Source organism: Tenrec ecaudatus, chromosome 10, assembly GCF_050624435.1.
Source record: "Tenrec ecaudatus isolate mTenEca1 chromosome 10, mTenEca1.hap1, whole genome shotgun sequence".
NCBI lineage: Eukaryota > Metazoa > Chordata > Mammalia > Afrosoricida > Tenrecidae > Tenrec > Tenrec ecaudatus.
Window position 1 is genome coordinate 7,968,371 of NC_134539.1, and position 16,203 is coordinate 7,984,573.

Genomic DNA, 16,203 nt, shown 5'->3' on the forward strand with positions numbered 1-16,203 from the left:
ACCACCCCGACCCCCACCCAAGTAGGTGCTACAGAGGACTGCTGGGGACACACGGCAGGGAGTAAGTCCAGGCTGACCACTCCCACAGTGGGCGAACCAAGAAGGAAACATAAGAGATGTGCAATGGGAGCAAAGCCAAGCCACAAAGGCCCAGAGAAGACCCCCAAATAGACTTCAGGCCAGGAGGGGCAGTTCCCAGAACCCCGCCCCCCCAGGCCTGGCGGGGAGATAGTCATAAAGTTCAGTAGACAGACCTGGAATTATGCATGCTTTTTCATTTGTTTGTTTGTTGTTAGCGAAGTTTTTTTTCCTTTTTATTTAATCTTTTGTTTTCTTTCTGTTATTGTTGTTTTGCCTACCTACACAAGATAGGCAATGGGAAGCAAGCTCAAGGAGAAAGCAATGGGACCCCTAGTTCTGGGGGGAATGGGGGGAGGAGGAGGCGGGGGAAAGGAGGGGTGAGCAAACAACACCATAGACGGGAACAACTAGGGAATTAAAAACAACGAGGATGTAGAGATCCCAGTGGTGTTGGAGCAACAGCAATATCTAGCTAAGAGGAATTACTAAGGAGGAAGGTAAAAGGAAACAGGAAAGATCTAAGAAGCAAAGCTATAGATGTATAGACATAGGTGTACACTAATGTAAACATATTAATTCACACAAATAGAGGGGTTGCCTGTGTACATATATTTATATGGCAATACACTGAGGAAGTGGATGGACTTTGGGCCTCTACTCAAGGTCTCCCTCAACACAAGAACACTTTGTTCTAACAACCTGGAATTCTGTGATTCTCACCCTCCCGACACGATCGCTGAAGATAAAATGGGTGTATAAGCAAATGTGAAGAAAAGTGATGGTGCCCAGCTATCAAAAGATATGGCATCTGGGGTCTTAAAGGCTTGAAGTTAAACAAGTGGCCATCTAGCAGAGAAGCAACAAGCCCACATGGAAGAAGCTCACCAGCCTGTGTGATCAAGAGGTGTCAATCAGGTAACAGGCCTATCCAAGATGTCCGCTTGGGAAAGGAAGTCACAGCGTATGTTCAAGCTGGAGAGCAATAGGATGCTCCCTCCATGCTTGAAGATAAATCTACTGATGATGTAACCACAGAGAGAAGAGGGGAGGGCCCAGCACAATCATAGACAACGGGGAAGCGCGCCCAGTGGCATCCATTGTCGGAATAGCCTGTGCCACCACCAGGTCCTGCTGGCCAGTGAAATCACTCGACTATGAGAAACGCCGGTTCCCTGCTACAGGGGGAGCCAGCTCCAATCATGACAGCCCTGTAGGTGTCCCAGGAGAACGGGGCTCCATCCTGTGTTCAGTGGTTCTGATGTTTGGAAGCAGGAAAGGTGGTCTGTTCTCTCAAGGTGCCTCTGGGTGGGCACTAAACGTACAGGCACTCCTGACAGAGCTGTGGTTGTACCCTAAGCCTGAAAATCAGTCCCAATGCTCTCTTTCTGCCAGAGTGAAGTGTCCAAGGTGACATGAAAGGACAATGGCCCTGAGTAATCTTGGTTATCTGGGAAGGCAGGGAGGAGCAGGTTACTAATGGGAATGGAAAGGTGAAGGAGGACCAAGCACTCAGGATAAGGGCAAACATAAGGAAGCTTCCCTCAAGATCAAGATATGCAAATGGAGCCAACCACCTCCTTTGTCTTCCATAATCCTGGTCAACAAAAGACCCCTCCCTGACTGTCTTTATCATGAAGTCTTTGACAAAAGGTTTGCAGAAATGACTGTTTCTATCTCCTCTGTGTACAGACTGCAGAAAAAGAGCACATTGTGTGGGGCTTTTCAGCCTTGCCCAGGCATGGCCTCCAAGGTGTGTCAGTCTAGCATATACCAAATAAAATGTTTTCACCTCGTTATTATATAATCTTAGCATGGTTTATCCCCTAGGAGGACTTGAACCTTCAACCTTTTGGTTAGCAGTTAGGTGTATTAACCATTAGCACCACCCAGGACCTCATTGCTAAATACATCTTTCCATAAGTTGTGTCAAGTGTTACCGGGGGAGGTTCTCGATCTGTGGAGAAGAACACAGGCACCATAGGATGACCCAGCCTAGCTTCTCAAGCTTGGTTTTTCCGCCGGCATTTCCTTTCCTGATGAAGACTTTGTTGTGATTCAAAGAGCAAGTCTGAGGACACAGCCAGTCTACATAAAATCCTAAGCACCCAATGCCAGCACTGCACTTCAGTCAATTCCTTTTTTGTCTCCCTTCAGAATAGAACTTCCTGCTAAGAGAAATGTTTGAATGGATGTATATTCTGCTGCAGATAGTTTCAAGACAATAAAATAAATTTTTTTTAATTCAAAGAAAGAGACACTTGGAAAGCAGCCAGCAGTTCAGATCCCAGCTGTCGTACCCCAATCCTGGCCACCATTCCTGAATCTGTATTAGACTTTAATTCTAAAGCACTTGGCTTGTGAAGGAAAGGCTGGGAGCTACAGTGAAGTCCTCACTCTGAATCTTGACACGAATTCAGACTCCATCTGACACGACTCTGAGCCGTCACAAATCCGGGAAGGCAGAGACGGGCACTTTTGCCCTCAGTGAGTGTGCTTAATGAAAAAGCTAGACTACAATCTTCGGGCACTTTTGCCCTCAGGCAGACCTGGGGAACTGGGGCAGTTGCTTGGATGCGTCCTAGATGATTTACTGAAGATTGCTGCAGATGACCTAGTTTAAGTTAAAAGTAGGGTTCCTGAAAAAAAAATTAAATTACAGCCCTCCAGATTCCTTACCTCTCATATCTAGATACTGGTCTGAGTGGTAACGAAGGAGGAAAAGTCAAACTGAAGTGGACTTGGAAGTCTTTAGTGACCTACAAGTTCATTTCAAACATACGGGGGTGTGGGGGTGGGGATGGTGCTCTAGTGGGGAGTCATACCCTGACCACAATATAGCCAGGTGGTCGAAGCCCCAGAACCAATCTACAGTGTGTACCCATGCCAGTCATGGCCCTTTCCCCCTCGGTAGTCCCTCATCAATCTAGTTCTGTGATCATCGCTTTTCATCACATAGAATTAGGCTCATGTCCATGAGTCAGTGGAAATCCATGGGCCTGGAACTTAGTTTCCCTCATCTAGTACGGATTTGTCTTTGTTCTGTCTATGACCTGTCTGTGGTTTAATAAAAGGAGTTCTATAGTATGTATATGTGCGTGGGTCTGGGGCTGCCTCGCCCCTCTCCCCAGCTCAGATCCCAGCCCCCAGTCTTCCTCAGCTTCGTGTACTACTGGCATGCCCAGCCATGAAAGTACTTCCGGAGGCTAAGCAGGAAGTTCATGACTGGTGGAATATGCATGTATCCCTCTGGCCAGGAGCATAAGGCCAGGTCCCAAGGCACCAAGAAGAGAGTTCAGTGGCCTCCCGAAGCTGCCACCTAAGAACTGGCAGGTGCGCCTGGCACTGTCTTGCTTCTGGGAATCCAGAATGAAGGCTTCTGCCTGACACAATTCCTCAGACAAGTCTTTCCAAGAACTGCCTTGTTACTTGTGCCTAGAACATCCAAGAGAACTTTGTGCCAAACACCACCCCAAGTAAACGCTTTCTAACAGGAACACATAGATTTAGTGGTTAAATCCTCAATGCTTTGCTCTGACTAGATTTCAATTCCCCAGATAAGTGAATTTTCCAAATGTCCCCAGAATAAGTCAGGCAAGGTGTCGAAGTCAACATACTGGCTACACACACACACACACACACACACACACACACACACACACACACACACACGTCTCCTTACCCTTCACCCACTCCCTAAAGCATAGCTTTCCTTCTCTGCCCCTTAAAATCAATTACATGAAGAAATGTATCCATGCTTTGTTCTTGCCTCTTTGACAATCTAAAAGTGCTACATATATGGTCATAACTAGTATGTGTAATATATATATATATACATCTACATATATATATATATATATATATATATATATATATATATATATATATAAAAGAAAGAACAAGTGCATGTAAAACTTTGCTTTGTTGCACTTCCCAGGTGTGGGTTTTTCTGATGGAAGGGTTGTGGCACTGTGCCTCCAGCACATCTTTCTCCCACAGAGCAGCTGGTGGGTTCGAACTTCCGGCCTTGCAGTCAGCACCCCAATGCTTAACCCCACTGTGGCGTCAGGGCTACACTGCTGACCTTCAACATGCCTGAATACTGTTTTGTTATCGAGTCCCTGGTTCTGATAGAATTGAATCATTGCAAGTACAACAGAGCTTTAGGTATCTAATCATTTACACAGCATCCCAACCCTTTCCCCCAAACAGTCTGGATTAAACCCGCTTAGAAAGACAGGGAGCACTGGTGGCCAAGGCGCCCCAGTGGCCTTTGAAACCACCAGTCGCTCCTACTCCTATAACCCACAGAGGCAGTCCTATCCCTTCCATACGGTTGAAATAAATGGCAGGGAATTTGGGGTTGGGTATTTTTTAACCCAGTGACCACCACTGAGTTTATGGATTGGATTGGCCTTCCTGGAATGAACAAAATCTATGATTCCAGAGACTTGGGTTCTCAGACTCTCTTGCCCAGTGTGGTACTTGACCAGTAGGGTCTAAAGGCTAGTGAAGTGAGTGGGTTTAAAGGCATGCTGGCAGTGTGGTGACGAAACATTGCCAACCAAAAGGTTGTTGGTTCAAATCCAGTCTGCTTTTGTGGAGATTGACTCCTTGGACTTGGGCTGTGCTTTCTAAGAAGGGTCTCCCTCTTCATCGTTTCTCTACAGTCAACCTACAAACATCTGCTAAAGAAATGCTGTGATTCCTGGTCTTTATCTGGAAGCCCAGTTGGTCTGGGTCATTGGGCCAAAGGGCCAACCACTCCTCCGGGAGGATGAGGGGCAGTGTTGTTTCCTTCTCTGAGCTGCCCTGAGGGTGTGGTGGTGTGCTGGCCCGCAAAGGAAGAACTAGAAAGGTCGGTTGAGTCAGTTCTCAGTCCAACTTAGAGGAAAGAGATATTTTTCATGGATTCAAGAAATGGGCACCTGGAGAAATGTGCAGTCTAACCAAGGAGCTCACCAGCCTAATCGTAAGCCCTTCAGAGCAGGTCACCAGGCACAAAATAGGTGCTCCGAATACTTAAGAGAATCACTGTGTTACAGTGAGCATTCACCTGCACTTCTCCATCCAGCTAGAGACCTTCTCAGTAGCTCACATGTCCCAGGAGCCCATGAGAACGATCTGATGAACAAAAGAGGCCTCAGATCCAGGTCAATCACAGCCCTGAAAGCAAGGGGTTGAGAGCAAGATTTCTTAAAAGGGAAAAACACAGCTATTAAGCAAGTCCTCTGGAATTCCCACAATGCCTGCAGTGATTCCAGCATTTCCTGATTGAATTCCCTCACAGTTCCCTCAATTAGCATGTGGATGGCATGGGCATTAGGAAGCCGTATTAAAATCCTGTTTGTATTTTGATGAAAAAAAAAATTCTTTGGGTGGAAGAAGTAACGAAGCCTGAGCAGAGGAAATAAAGAGACAAGTTGCCCATCACGCATCTGCGATGTATTAGGTGCAGTGCTATTGACAGAGGTGGGATGAACCCACAGAGAAAATAAGACCCACCCCTCACAGCCGCCTTGTCCGCGTGCTTCAAAGCTCCTGAATTGATGCCGAGGTGAGCTCAGCTCCACAGACCCTCACGTTCAGCTTCTAGGATCAATGTGAGGGGGACTGCTTCACTTTTCTCTCTCGATGCACTTGCCCTGTGTAGACCAGTGAACTTTGACTTTGCCGACTCTTGACCTCAGTTATACTCAGTCATTGCGTGTTTCTGGTCCTACTCCTAGCACACACTGTGCCAGGGTGAGGGGACCTGCAGCTGGATAGGCTCCTCTTCACCACTCAGGTGCTCACACTGGCTCTCCATGCTCTGACTGTCTCACGCCTCCTGCCCATCCCCCCACCCCCACTTCAGAGAAGTCATCAGACCAGCAGCCCCTCCACTCCTTCACCGCATTGTGTCCTTATGTCTTGGTGTAGACTTTCTTCCCTCAAAAGGTCAGCAGTTTGAAACCACCAGCTGCTCCAAGGGAGAAGGGTGAGGCTTTCTACTCCCATACAGAGGTAAGTCTTAGACACCCATACAAGACAGTTGTACTGTGTCCTGTAGGGTCGCCAGGAACTGGAATCGATGGCAGTCAGGTGGGCTTTGTTTGGTTGGTTGGTTTGAGAATATGGTTCTGCACTGATGTCCGATGGAATTTTATTCACCTGCTCTAAAGTGTCTCATCATCTTGGATTTCCCTTCCTTCCTTGGGGTTCCTCCAGGGGACAAGTTTAGAGTCCTGACAAAGTCCATGCTGCAATCTAATAGTCTGCCTACTCACTTCTCCTTCCTCTCCCTCTCCCCCTTCCACGGTGTCCACCCTGCATCCTGGTCTGCAGGCCTCCCCCCACACCCCCACTCCACTCACACTCACTCACTACCACCACCTCCACGCTCCTGTTCCCATCTCTAGGACCTTTCTAGTGCGTCTCAAACCATGCTGTTTGCTTCCCAGGAACCCTGAACCCTCCCAGCCTAGGATCTCATAGGCACTGTCCCCAAACCAGGTGGAACCAGCTCTGTGTCTCTCCGTCAATTAACACTTAATAATTTAGGTAACAGGGTGACTGCCCAGTGTCTCAGAGGGATTTAATAACAAGAGGTAACCACAGTGCGTAAAGGCAAAATAGCCGTCGACAATTGGAACACTCATGATGAGCATGCGGACTGACAGTGTCACTAAACAGTGTCTATGGAAGTCATTCAGAGGGGACCAAATATGCTGTGTTTATTTCCTCCAAAAACACACAAGTGATTTCTATTTTAAATGTTTGACTGATTGCGGTAGCAACTGTACGCCACTGCCTGATGTGAATGAACCACACAATGATGTGATATCTGCATTAGCTCCCAATACATGGTTTTTAAAAAAAGTTTAACTGGTAAGAAATTTCCGCCTTGGGAATTAAGCTCTTTGAAGACTCGTTATCTCCATGGGGTCCAATGGAAAACTAACTCGCACGACACATCGGAGCCTTCGGTGGCATCGAGTTTAGGTGGCAGAGGAGGAGGATGGGGCCAGTTTCACAATGAGAACAATCTCATCAGTGTCACTGAGTTGTACACATAGAAATCGTTGACTCAGACGGGAAGCATCCAACCTCAAGATGAACGAGTAACACTTTCAAATGGGGGTGGGAGGGGCCAGAAGAGGCTAAGGGAGAACTTGCCAGACTCAAGACCCAGAGGCGGGAGCTGACATGGAAAGAGGAGGCTGGACACAAGGGAAGGCCTGCAGGCTCTAGGTGGACAGAGAGCTTCTCCGTTGGTGCAGGTTTGCGGCAGGTGCCCGCAGGAGGGCAGATCAGGGTGGCAGCGTCACAACGTGCAGCAGCATTGCATAACACCTCCTCCCCCTGACCCCGCCCTCCATTAACCATTCATTAACAAGTATGCTCACTCAGCAGGCCACCCTGGAACACCATGTTCTCACAGGGATGTGACCACAATTCTACCTTACAAATCGGATTAGACCAGAGCATGCACACTGCTACAGATGAGAGCCCACAACACAGGGAATCCAGGATAGATAAACCCCTCAGAGCCAACAAGGAGAGTAGCGATACCAGGAGGGTGCGGGGAGGGAGGGGGGGATCAACCACAAGGATGAACCTAGAACCCCCTCCCAGGGGGACGAATAACAGAAAAGTGGGTGAGGGGAGATGGAGGACGATGTAAAATATGGGGGAAAAATCTATAACTTATCAAGGGTTTGTGAGGGAGGGCAGGCAGGGAAGGGAAGGGGAAGAAATGGGGAGCTGATATCAGGGGGCTCAAGTGGGAAGAGAATGCTTTGAAAATGATGTTGGTGACGTATGTACAAATGTGCTTGACACACTGGAGGAATGTATGGATTGTGATGTTTGTGTGTGTGTGTGTGTGTGTGTGTGTGTGTCCTTGAGCAGGGTAAAGCTGAGATGGCTTTCAACTGAGTGGTTTTGCTTGTTGCTCTGAAAGTGACTTATTGAGAGGCCAACTAAGATTCAAGGCACTTTTGGGAGTGGCCATGGGATGGAGAGACACCTGTACTGTCCTGGTGGCCCATTCGGGACAGTACATCCTGTGCACTCCACAATTCCACGTGCTTTATTGATACTGGATCACGGAACACATTCACTACAGATTAGTCAGCAAGCCTGTTCTTACAGGGGATTGTCAGGCATTGTATGTTTGAAAGGAGGTTTGACCCTGTAGGAAGGTTCTCTGGGGTTGAGAAAGAGACTGACCCCCGTGTGTTCAGGAAGCAGGATCTTTGATAAGTGAAAATGCGAGAAATGGTCCACAACAGGCTAATAAGTAAACACAAGTATGCCTGTGCTTGCTTGGTTATTGGGCCATCCAACACTGCCATGCCAACGCCCCACTCACTAACAACTCACCGCAATAGCGACCAGAGCAGAACTGCCCCTTTTCCTTTCTGGGGCTGTAAATCTTTGCGGGAACAGAAAACCTCTTCTTTCTCCCATGGGGTAGGGCACTGCTGACCCCTGGGTTAGTGCCCCCTACCAATTCATAGTGACCCCTTGTGCATCGGAGAAGAACTGAAGTAGAGCCCCAGGCTTTTCTTGCAAGGTGCCTGGGTGGAATGGTGAACGGTGACGCCCGTGAAGCACTGTATACCCAGCCACGCCTGGATGCTGCTGCTCCGTCAGCAAAAGGAGATGCCTCCCTCCACTGGAGCATCTGCTCCCCTTGTCTCTCCAAGTGTAGATAAACTGGGGCCATCGGGTCGAACCCAACTCACACAGACCCTGCAAGACTGTAAACCATGGCAGACGCCGGCGGTTGCATCTTTCTCCCAGAGGGGCTTGGAGGGGTCGAACCACTGACCTTCGAATTAGCACCCAAGCACTTAACCACTAAGCCACCAGGACCCTCCTTTGCGGGCGGTGCGGGGGGGGGGGGCAACCATTAACCAGAACAAGTGCACACCTCATCAGGAAACACAAATGCCTTTCTCCGGCAGGGTCATCCCGCAAACTCATTCTTCCGGAAGGCTGGCTTGGAAACAGAGCTGGTCCGCTTCAGCCCAACGGGTGGGGATGGGGGGTGGGGGGGGGACTCCTGAGTGTGCAGTAATTTCTGAGTCAAACAAACTAACCCCATGGAAGCAGCCCAAGTTGCACAGAAGCTGCTGGGTTTAAAGTTTACCCTCCACTTGCAAATTACTTTCTGGGAGCGGCTTCCAAGGAGAGAAGAGGGGAGCGGACTCCTCTACTGGTCACATTAGTCAGCTGGCACCAAGCCCCTAAAGAGGTGACATCCCTGCAGTGGGTGTCGCTCAGAGGTGAGTCACTCAGTCAGCCCACCCCAGCCCCCCAGGGACTTTCTCCCACACCAGACCATACAGAATCCTTAACCCTTTTCATCATCCATATCAATCACAGGAGACTAACTGCCATCAAGGGGATGGCAGCTCAATCTAGTGAACCGCTAGGACAGGGTCGAACTGCCTCGGTGGGTTTCCGACGCAGCAGCCCCATCTTTCTCCAGAAGCACAGAATCACAGTTGGAACTTTAGGCGTACTATTTCTTACATGAATCCTGAACAAAACCGATAGATAACATCTTTTTACACCATTATTAGTGACTTAGCTAAGACCTTTGCTCTCCTTTTCTATCAATTAGTGCTTCAACCTCAAAAAGATGATTGCTAAAGGTTCACCAATACTATTTACCACAACCACGCAGCTCAAACACCAACCACAAAAATCAGCAAAATCGGTGACTTTGAAAACACCAACAACAGAGCATGCCTGCAGCGAGCGCAGGGACAGCACGTGATTCAATTCAATGACAGCTCTGGCCAGCGCCACTGTGTGACCTTTGCTCACTACCTTCCAGTCACCGCCAGCTCATAGCGACCCTGCAGGACAGGGGAGAACTGTCCCTGCGGGTTGCCAAGTACAGCTCTTTAAAGGAGTAGAAAGCCCTGCCCTTCTCCCAAAGGTGCAGCTGGTGGCTTCAAACTTGGAAACTTGCAGGTGGCAGCCCAACATATCACTACTATGCCACCATGCTATGACAGCAAAAATATTTTCCATAAGCTTAGCTTCAACACATCAATATAGCTACAAGGCTAAAACGGAATTAGTCTGTTATTTTATTTATTTGTTTTTGGAGCACATTAGAAGGTTCACAAAATAAAGTAAGAGAGTTTTAGTTAGCCTTGTAGGTACATTGATACGTGCGAGCTAAGCTTTTGAAAAAATGATTTTGTTGCTATAACTACAAAGATCTTTTTGTTAAAAATAAGTTTCTCCTAAAACACTGTGCAAAACTTGATAAGACACATGAATAACAATGAGTACGGGGGGGGGGGGGACCTTTAGTCATTTTAGTGTCACACCCTTTGGACACTGTTATTTAGTGTGGTCTACATGTCCCATCCCTTCTACTGATACCATTCTCAAGTGCACTTAGAAACCCACTGCCATCTAGTTACGAAACCAGAGGGTCCTGAGGGCTGCCAGTCTTCACAGAGTAGCCGACACAGCTCCCCCCTCTGAACAGCTGCAGCCGACACACAGCTTCCCCTCTGAACAGCTGCAGCAGACACACAGCTCCCCCCTCTGAACAGCTGCAGCAGACACAGCTTCCCCTCTGAACAGCTGCAGCAGACACACACAGCTTCCCCTCTGAACAGCTGCAGCAGACACACAGCTTCCCCTCTGAACAGCTGCAGCAGACACACACAGCATTCCCCCTCTGAACAGCTGCAGCAGACACACACAGCTCCCCCTCTGAACAGCTGCAGCAGACACACACAGCTTCCCCTCTGAACAGCTGCAGCAGACACACAGCTTCCCCTCTGAACAGCTGCAGCAGACACACAGCTCGCCCCTCTGAACAGCTGCAGCAGACACACAGCTCCCCCCTCTGAACAGCTGCAGCAGACACACAGCATTCCCCTCTGAACAGCTGCAGCAGACACACAGCATTCCCCTCTGAACAGCTGCAGCAGACACACACAGCATTCCCCCTCTGAACAGCTGCAGCAGACACACACAGCATTCCCCCTCTGAACAGCTCTAGCAGACACACACAGCATTCCCCCTCTGAACAGCTGCAGCAGACACACACAGCATTCCCCCTCTGAACAACTGCAGCAGACACACAGCTTCCCCTCTGAACAGCTGCAGCAGACACATACAGCTTCCCCTCTGAACAGCTGCAGCAGACACACAGCTTCCCCTCTGAACAGCTGCAGCACACATAGCTTCCCCTCTGAACAGCTGAAGCAGACACACACAGCATTCCCCCTCTGAACAGCTGCAGCAGACACACACAGCATTCCCCCTCTGAACAGCTGCAGCAGACACACACAGCATTCCCCCTCTGAACAGCTGCAGCAGACACACACAGCATTCCCCCTCTGAACAGCAGCAGCAGACACACACAGCATTCCCCTCTGAACAGCTGCAGCAGACACACAGCTTCCCTTCTGAACAGCTGCAGCAGGCACAGCTTCCCCTCTGAACAGCTGCAGCAGACACACACAGCATTCCCCCTCTGAACAGCTGCAGCAGACACACACAGCATTCCCCCTCTGAACAGCTGCAGCAGACACACAGCTTCCCCTCTGAACAGCTGCAGCAGACACACAGCTTCCCCTCTGAACAGCTGCAGCAGACACACACAGCATTCCCCCTCTGAACAGCTGCAGCAGATACACCGCTTTCTCTCTCTGGACAGTTGACAGGTGGGAAGCACCACCAGCCCTTAACCACTGCATCCCCATCAATGCCTTTCAGGGGTGTCTCATTTAAAGACTATGGCACACAGAGCTCAACTCAGCATTCTCATGTCGAAGGTGCCAGAGCATTCTAATATTTTTTGTCCACTTGTTCAAATATTCACTCAAGGCTATTTATATCTATGTAAAATCCTCAGTTTCTTCAAGGAGCCATGGTGGCTTAGTGGGGAACTCACTAGGCTGCTAACTGCAAGGTCAGTACTTCAAAACCAGCAGGCGCTCTGAGGGCCAAAGACAAGGCTTTCTACTCCTGTAAAAAGGGAGTCTGGGAAACCCCAGGGGCAGATCTACCCTTGTCTTACAGGGTTGCTGAGTCAAAATCGACTCGAGGGCAGTTTGGTTTGGCTTTGGGTTCACTTTCTACGTATTCGGTATTATCAGGATTCTGTTTCATTCCTCAAAATTGAAAGCCACATTCTTCCCTCTTGCCCTGCGCCTCTATTAGTTCCAGCAAGGGCAGCAAGTCTCCCCAGTACAGGCCACCTACCCTAACCATCTGGCTCCCAAAAGGCTCCCTCCCTGGAATTGTCTCCTTTGACACTGAGTATAGAGATAATAGGGCTTGCCGGGTGCTATGGATTGCTCTGTGACCCCCCAAATCCCTAACATAAATCCTAACCCCTGAGGAGTGTTACAATCCCACTTGTGAATGGGTTTCCTTTGTGAATGAAACAGTAAGAGATTACCATTCCCACATGCCCTCCAGACAATTCCCACCCTACCAGAATTGCCCGAGGGATAGGGCAATGAGATAGGAAGCCTCTCGGCTTGTATTTAGCAGTATTTACTAAGACAGCGTGGTTCTTGTAGAAAGTGAAGGACAATGTTTGTTTTTGCTTTTAATCAAACAAGCAAAAGAAGCAGAATTCAATGATCCCTACTCACAGCAAGAGTTGAATTGGCCCTGTGGCTTTATGAGACTGTACATCTTTAGGGAGTGGTTGGTGGGTGTGGACACCTGGCATTGTAGTTGGCTCAAAGTATAACCCCGTGGGGGACAGACGCTGTGTCACATGGAGAGCACCATGGTGTCAAGGTCTGGAACTTGTAGGGACAAGGATCTGCCCCCACTGCCATTAGAGAGAAGCCCAGCCGTGAGAGCTGGCACCCTGAGTTTGGACTTCCAGCTTCCTCTAACCAAGCTTGGTGCCCTTGAATCAAGGCTGACTCACAGCAACCCTATCGGACAAAGTAGAACTACCCCCCATGAGCGCCAGAGTAGAAAGCCTCATCTTTCTCCTGTAGAGCAACTGGTAGTTTCGAACTGCTGACCTTGAAGTCAGCAGCCCAAATAACAACTCATTATACCACCTGGGCTCCTACAAAATAAATGCTTGTTAAAGTCACTGACTTGTGGTATTTCTGCTAAAGCAACATTAGATAATTAAGGCACAAAGTAGATATTGTTTTTAATCCTAAGACCTTGATCTGAGATATCTATGACTTGAAGTTCTTCTTGTTTCAAAACAAACAAGCAAAAGGAAGTCTTTCCTGTGAAAACAGCAAAATCGCTAACAGCAGTCCTCCAGCTGTGTGTGACCCCCCTGGACTTCTCCCTTCAGGCCTGAGATGTCAAGTGTCCACCTAATAGTAAGTCCGTCAGGTCATTATAAGCACATTTTCATTTTGGCTATGATTTCTCAAATTGTGTTTAATGATTTGGTGGAATGGTAAAATGAGCAATAAATAAAAGGCCCAGACACAAGGTTTAGCAGAACCGATATCCTCCTGTGAATATGAAGAGCCGACAATCACTGGGCAATTCCGGCAGAAAACACCCAATGAAACCCCCTTAAAGGCTGGTGGAGGACGGAGAATTTGAGTGGCTAGTTTTTGTTTGTTTGGGGAGCAGGCGGAGGAAGCCTGCTAAGGCAATGTCCAATGTCCCCAGAATGACGTGTGCCTTAATAAAAAGATACAAACTAAAACCCACCGTATAAAATCAAATTCCACTCAAAGTCCGTAACTTTCCTAAGGAAGCCGAATCTGACTCGAGCTTTTCTAGAGAACCATTCAGACCTAAAAAGCAGCGCTGTTGAAACGTCAGTGTGATACAAGAGGGCAAATCGAATAGCTGCACTGAGAAAGAGCCCTCGTAGTGGTTCATCATCCCCCCATAAACAGGGAGGTCAGTGGTTCAAGCCCACCAACTGCCCCGTTGGGGAATAAGCTGAAACGCTGCCGCCCTATAAACTAAGGGGCAGTTCTACCCTACCCCTATATGGTGGTTGTTGGGTTTAGTATCTGACCTGTAAGGTGCTCGCTGTTGGTATTCACTGTCCAGAAGATACTGACTCCTGGTGACCCATGTGCACGGGGTAGCACTGACCCACAGGGAGGGCAGGAATCTACCACTGATGGCTGCTAGCCCCCAAACAACAAAGGGGCTGCTGACACCACAGCTTCCAAGATTACCCTGGCCAGGGACCTGGGGTGTCCTCTACTGCCATTCCTCCCCACGCCTGCAGGATGGCTGGACCCCGGTGGGGAGGGGGGCCTTTCCGCCCTCCCTGATACCCCTCACCCCCCTCCCTTAGACTTTAATCCACTTCCTCACAGCCTAAGCCAAACCAGCCCACAGAAAGCAAATAGGCCGGAGGCTGGCAGAAGACGCCTCGGGGCCACTTACACACTGGGTCTTCCATTCGCAAGGGTCTTTTCAAGCGGATGCTGGCAGGGACCGTCTTGGCTATCAGCTCTTCGATGCTCTGAAAGTCGAACGGAAGTAGGTGACCACCAAAGGCCGAGCCAAGTGACAGAGAGCGAAGGAGAGGGGGAAATCTCTGCGCTTTGCATCTACAAAGGCTGCGGGAGGCTCGAGTGAGCCGCCTTGCTAAACTGGGGCGCTTTGGAAAGAGCGAAGAAAAACTCTTGAGCAAACCCAGAGTCACCGTAGGGAGGGGCGTCCGGGTGCGGGAAGGTGGCCGACCACTCCTAGGTAGCGTCCCGTCGGGCTGGCCACAGGGGTGCCAGGTTTGAGGAGCTGGGAGACCGCGGAGAAAGAGAGCGGGTGGGGGACGCTCAAACGCAGGGGCCCAGAACCTGAGCGCGCGGGTCCCGGGGGAAGCGGGGCAGCCGGCCTGGGGCGGGGGTCCGAGGCCGCGGGGCAGGGACCGGGCGGGGCCCTGGAGGTCGGGCCGGGGTCCTTACCGCCAGCCCCAGGGCCTGTAGCATCTCCCGCTGGTCTTTGTCCCCCGGGCCGATGTGCCTCCGAGCGAAGTCGTCGTGGCGGGGCAGCAGGCGCTCCAGGAGGCGCGAGGCCCCCGCGCCGCTGTCCCCGTCGCCGCCGCCGCTGCCGCCGCCACTGTCCCGGCCGTGGGTGGCGTCGCGCGGCCCCGCGACCCCCGCCAGGCTCCGGCTGCCCCGGGTCGCGCGTCCCAGGCGCAGAGCCCAGGGCCTGGCGCACGTCTGCATGGCGCGCTCGGATGCCTCTGCGGCCGGACCCCGGGTGGCGCGCCTGCCCGAGCCTCGTGCTGCTCGCGGCCGGAGCGCGGGCCTCTGGCCGATGAATGGCCCCGCGAGTGCCGAGACTAGAGCAAAGTTGGGCTCCACGCGAGCCACCTGCTCCGCACACTTTAAGCGGCGCCGGGGGGGCCGGCGGTGGGATGGAGCCAGGGCGCGCTCAGCCAATGGGGATGCACGGAGGGTGGGGGCGGGGCCGGTACAGCCCCGCCTCTACCCCCGCCCCCTGCTCCGCGACCCCGAGGCGGCCACCCAGGTCACGCCAGCTACCGGGTCACGCTGGTCACCTGGGTCACAGCAGGCACCGCCAGTGACGCCGGGCATCCCCGGTTACATCGGCCATCAGGTCACACCAGCCACTCCGGTCACGACGGCCACCCTCAGCCATGCTTCCTGCTAGGGACCCTGCGCCCACCCCGACCCCACCCCGTGCGTCTCCGGCCTGGGTCTAGGACCGCCCTGCCGCGCGCTGAGTGGCCGCGCGGGGTGGAGATGGAGCCTGGCGCGAAAGGTGGCTTCTTCGGCGTCCATTCGCAGCAGCACTGCTGCCCCTGCGGGAGCTCTGGAGGCCAGCTGGGCAGACGGGCTCTCGCGTGTCTGTAGGACCTCGGGCAAGTGACCCACCTTCTCTGAGTGCGGCGGGAAACGGGCTGGTGGTGCAGTGGTTGAAGCGCAGGGCACTAGAGGAAAGGGTGGTGATTCAAGCCCACCAGCCACGTTACAGGAGAAAGACGCAGCAGGCTGTCTGTTTCCATCAAGATTTCGCCCTTGTGTTGAGGGGATCACGTAGCAGGCATCAGAAGACCCCAAACAAACAAACAAATTAAACAACATATTGTTGAGAACAAGGGTGGTCGCAGCAGAGACCCAAAACCCATCTGTAAACAATGAGACACCCCCTCACAGAAGGGTCACAAAG

At 50.9% G+C, this 16,203-nt stretch overlaps 1 protein-coding gene across 1 annotated transcript in view; it reads right to left on the reverse strand.

Moving 5' to 3' along the window:
- GLDC (glycine decarboxylase) overlaps positions 1–15,236 on the reverse strand; it is an 80,556-nt gene extending 65,320 nt beyond the window's left edge. The window contains exons 1-2 of the mRNA XM_075558915.1: positions 14,973–15,236; positions 14,452–14,530 (exon numbers count right to left, since the gene is read on the reverse strand). Of these exons, the coding sequence (XP_075415030.1) occupies positions 14,452–14,530; positions 14,973–15,236 (343 nt within the window). The remainder of the gene's footprint in view (positions 1–14,451; positions 14,531–14,972) is intronic.
- Positions 15,237–16,203: the final 967 nt, after the last annotated feature.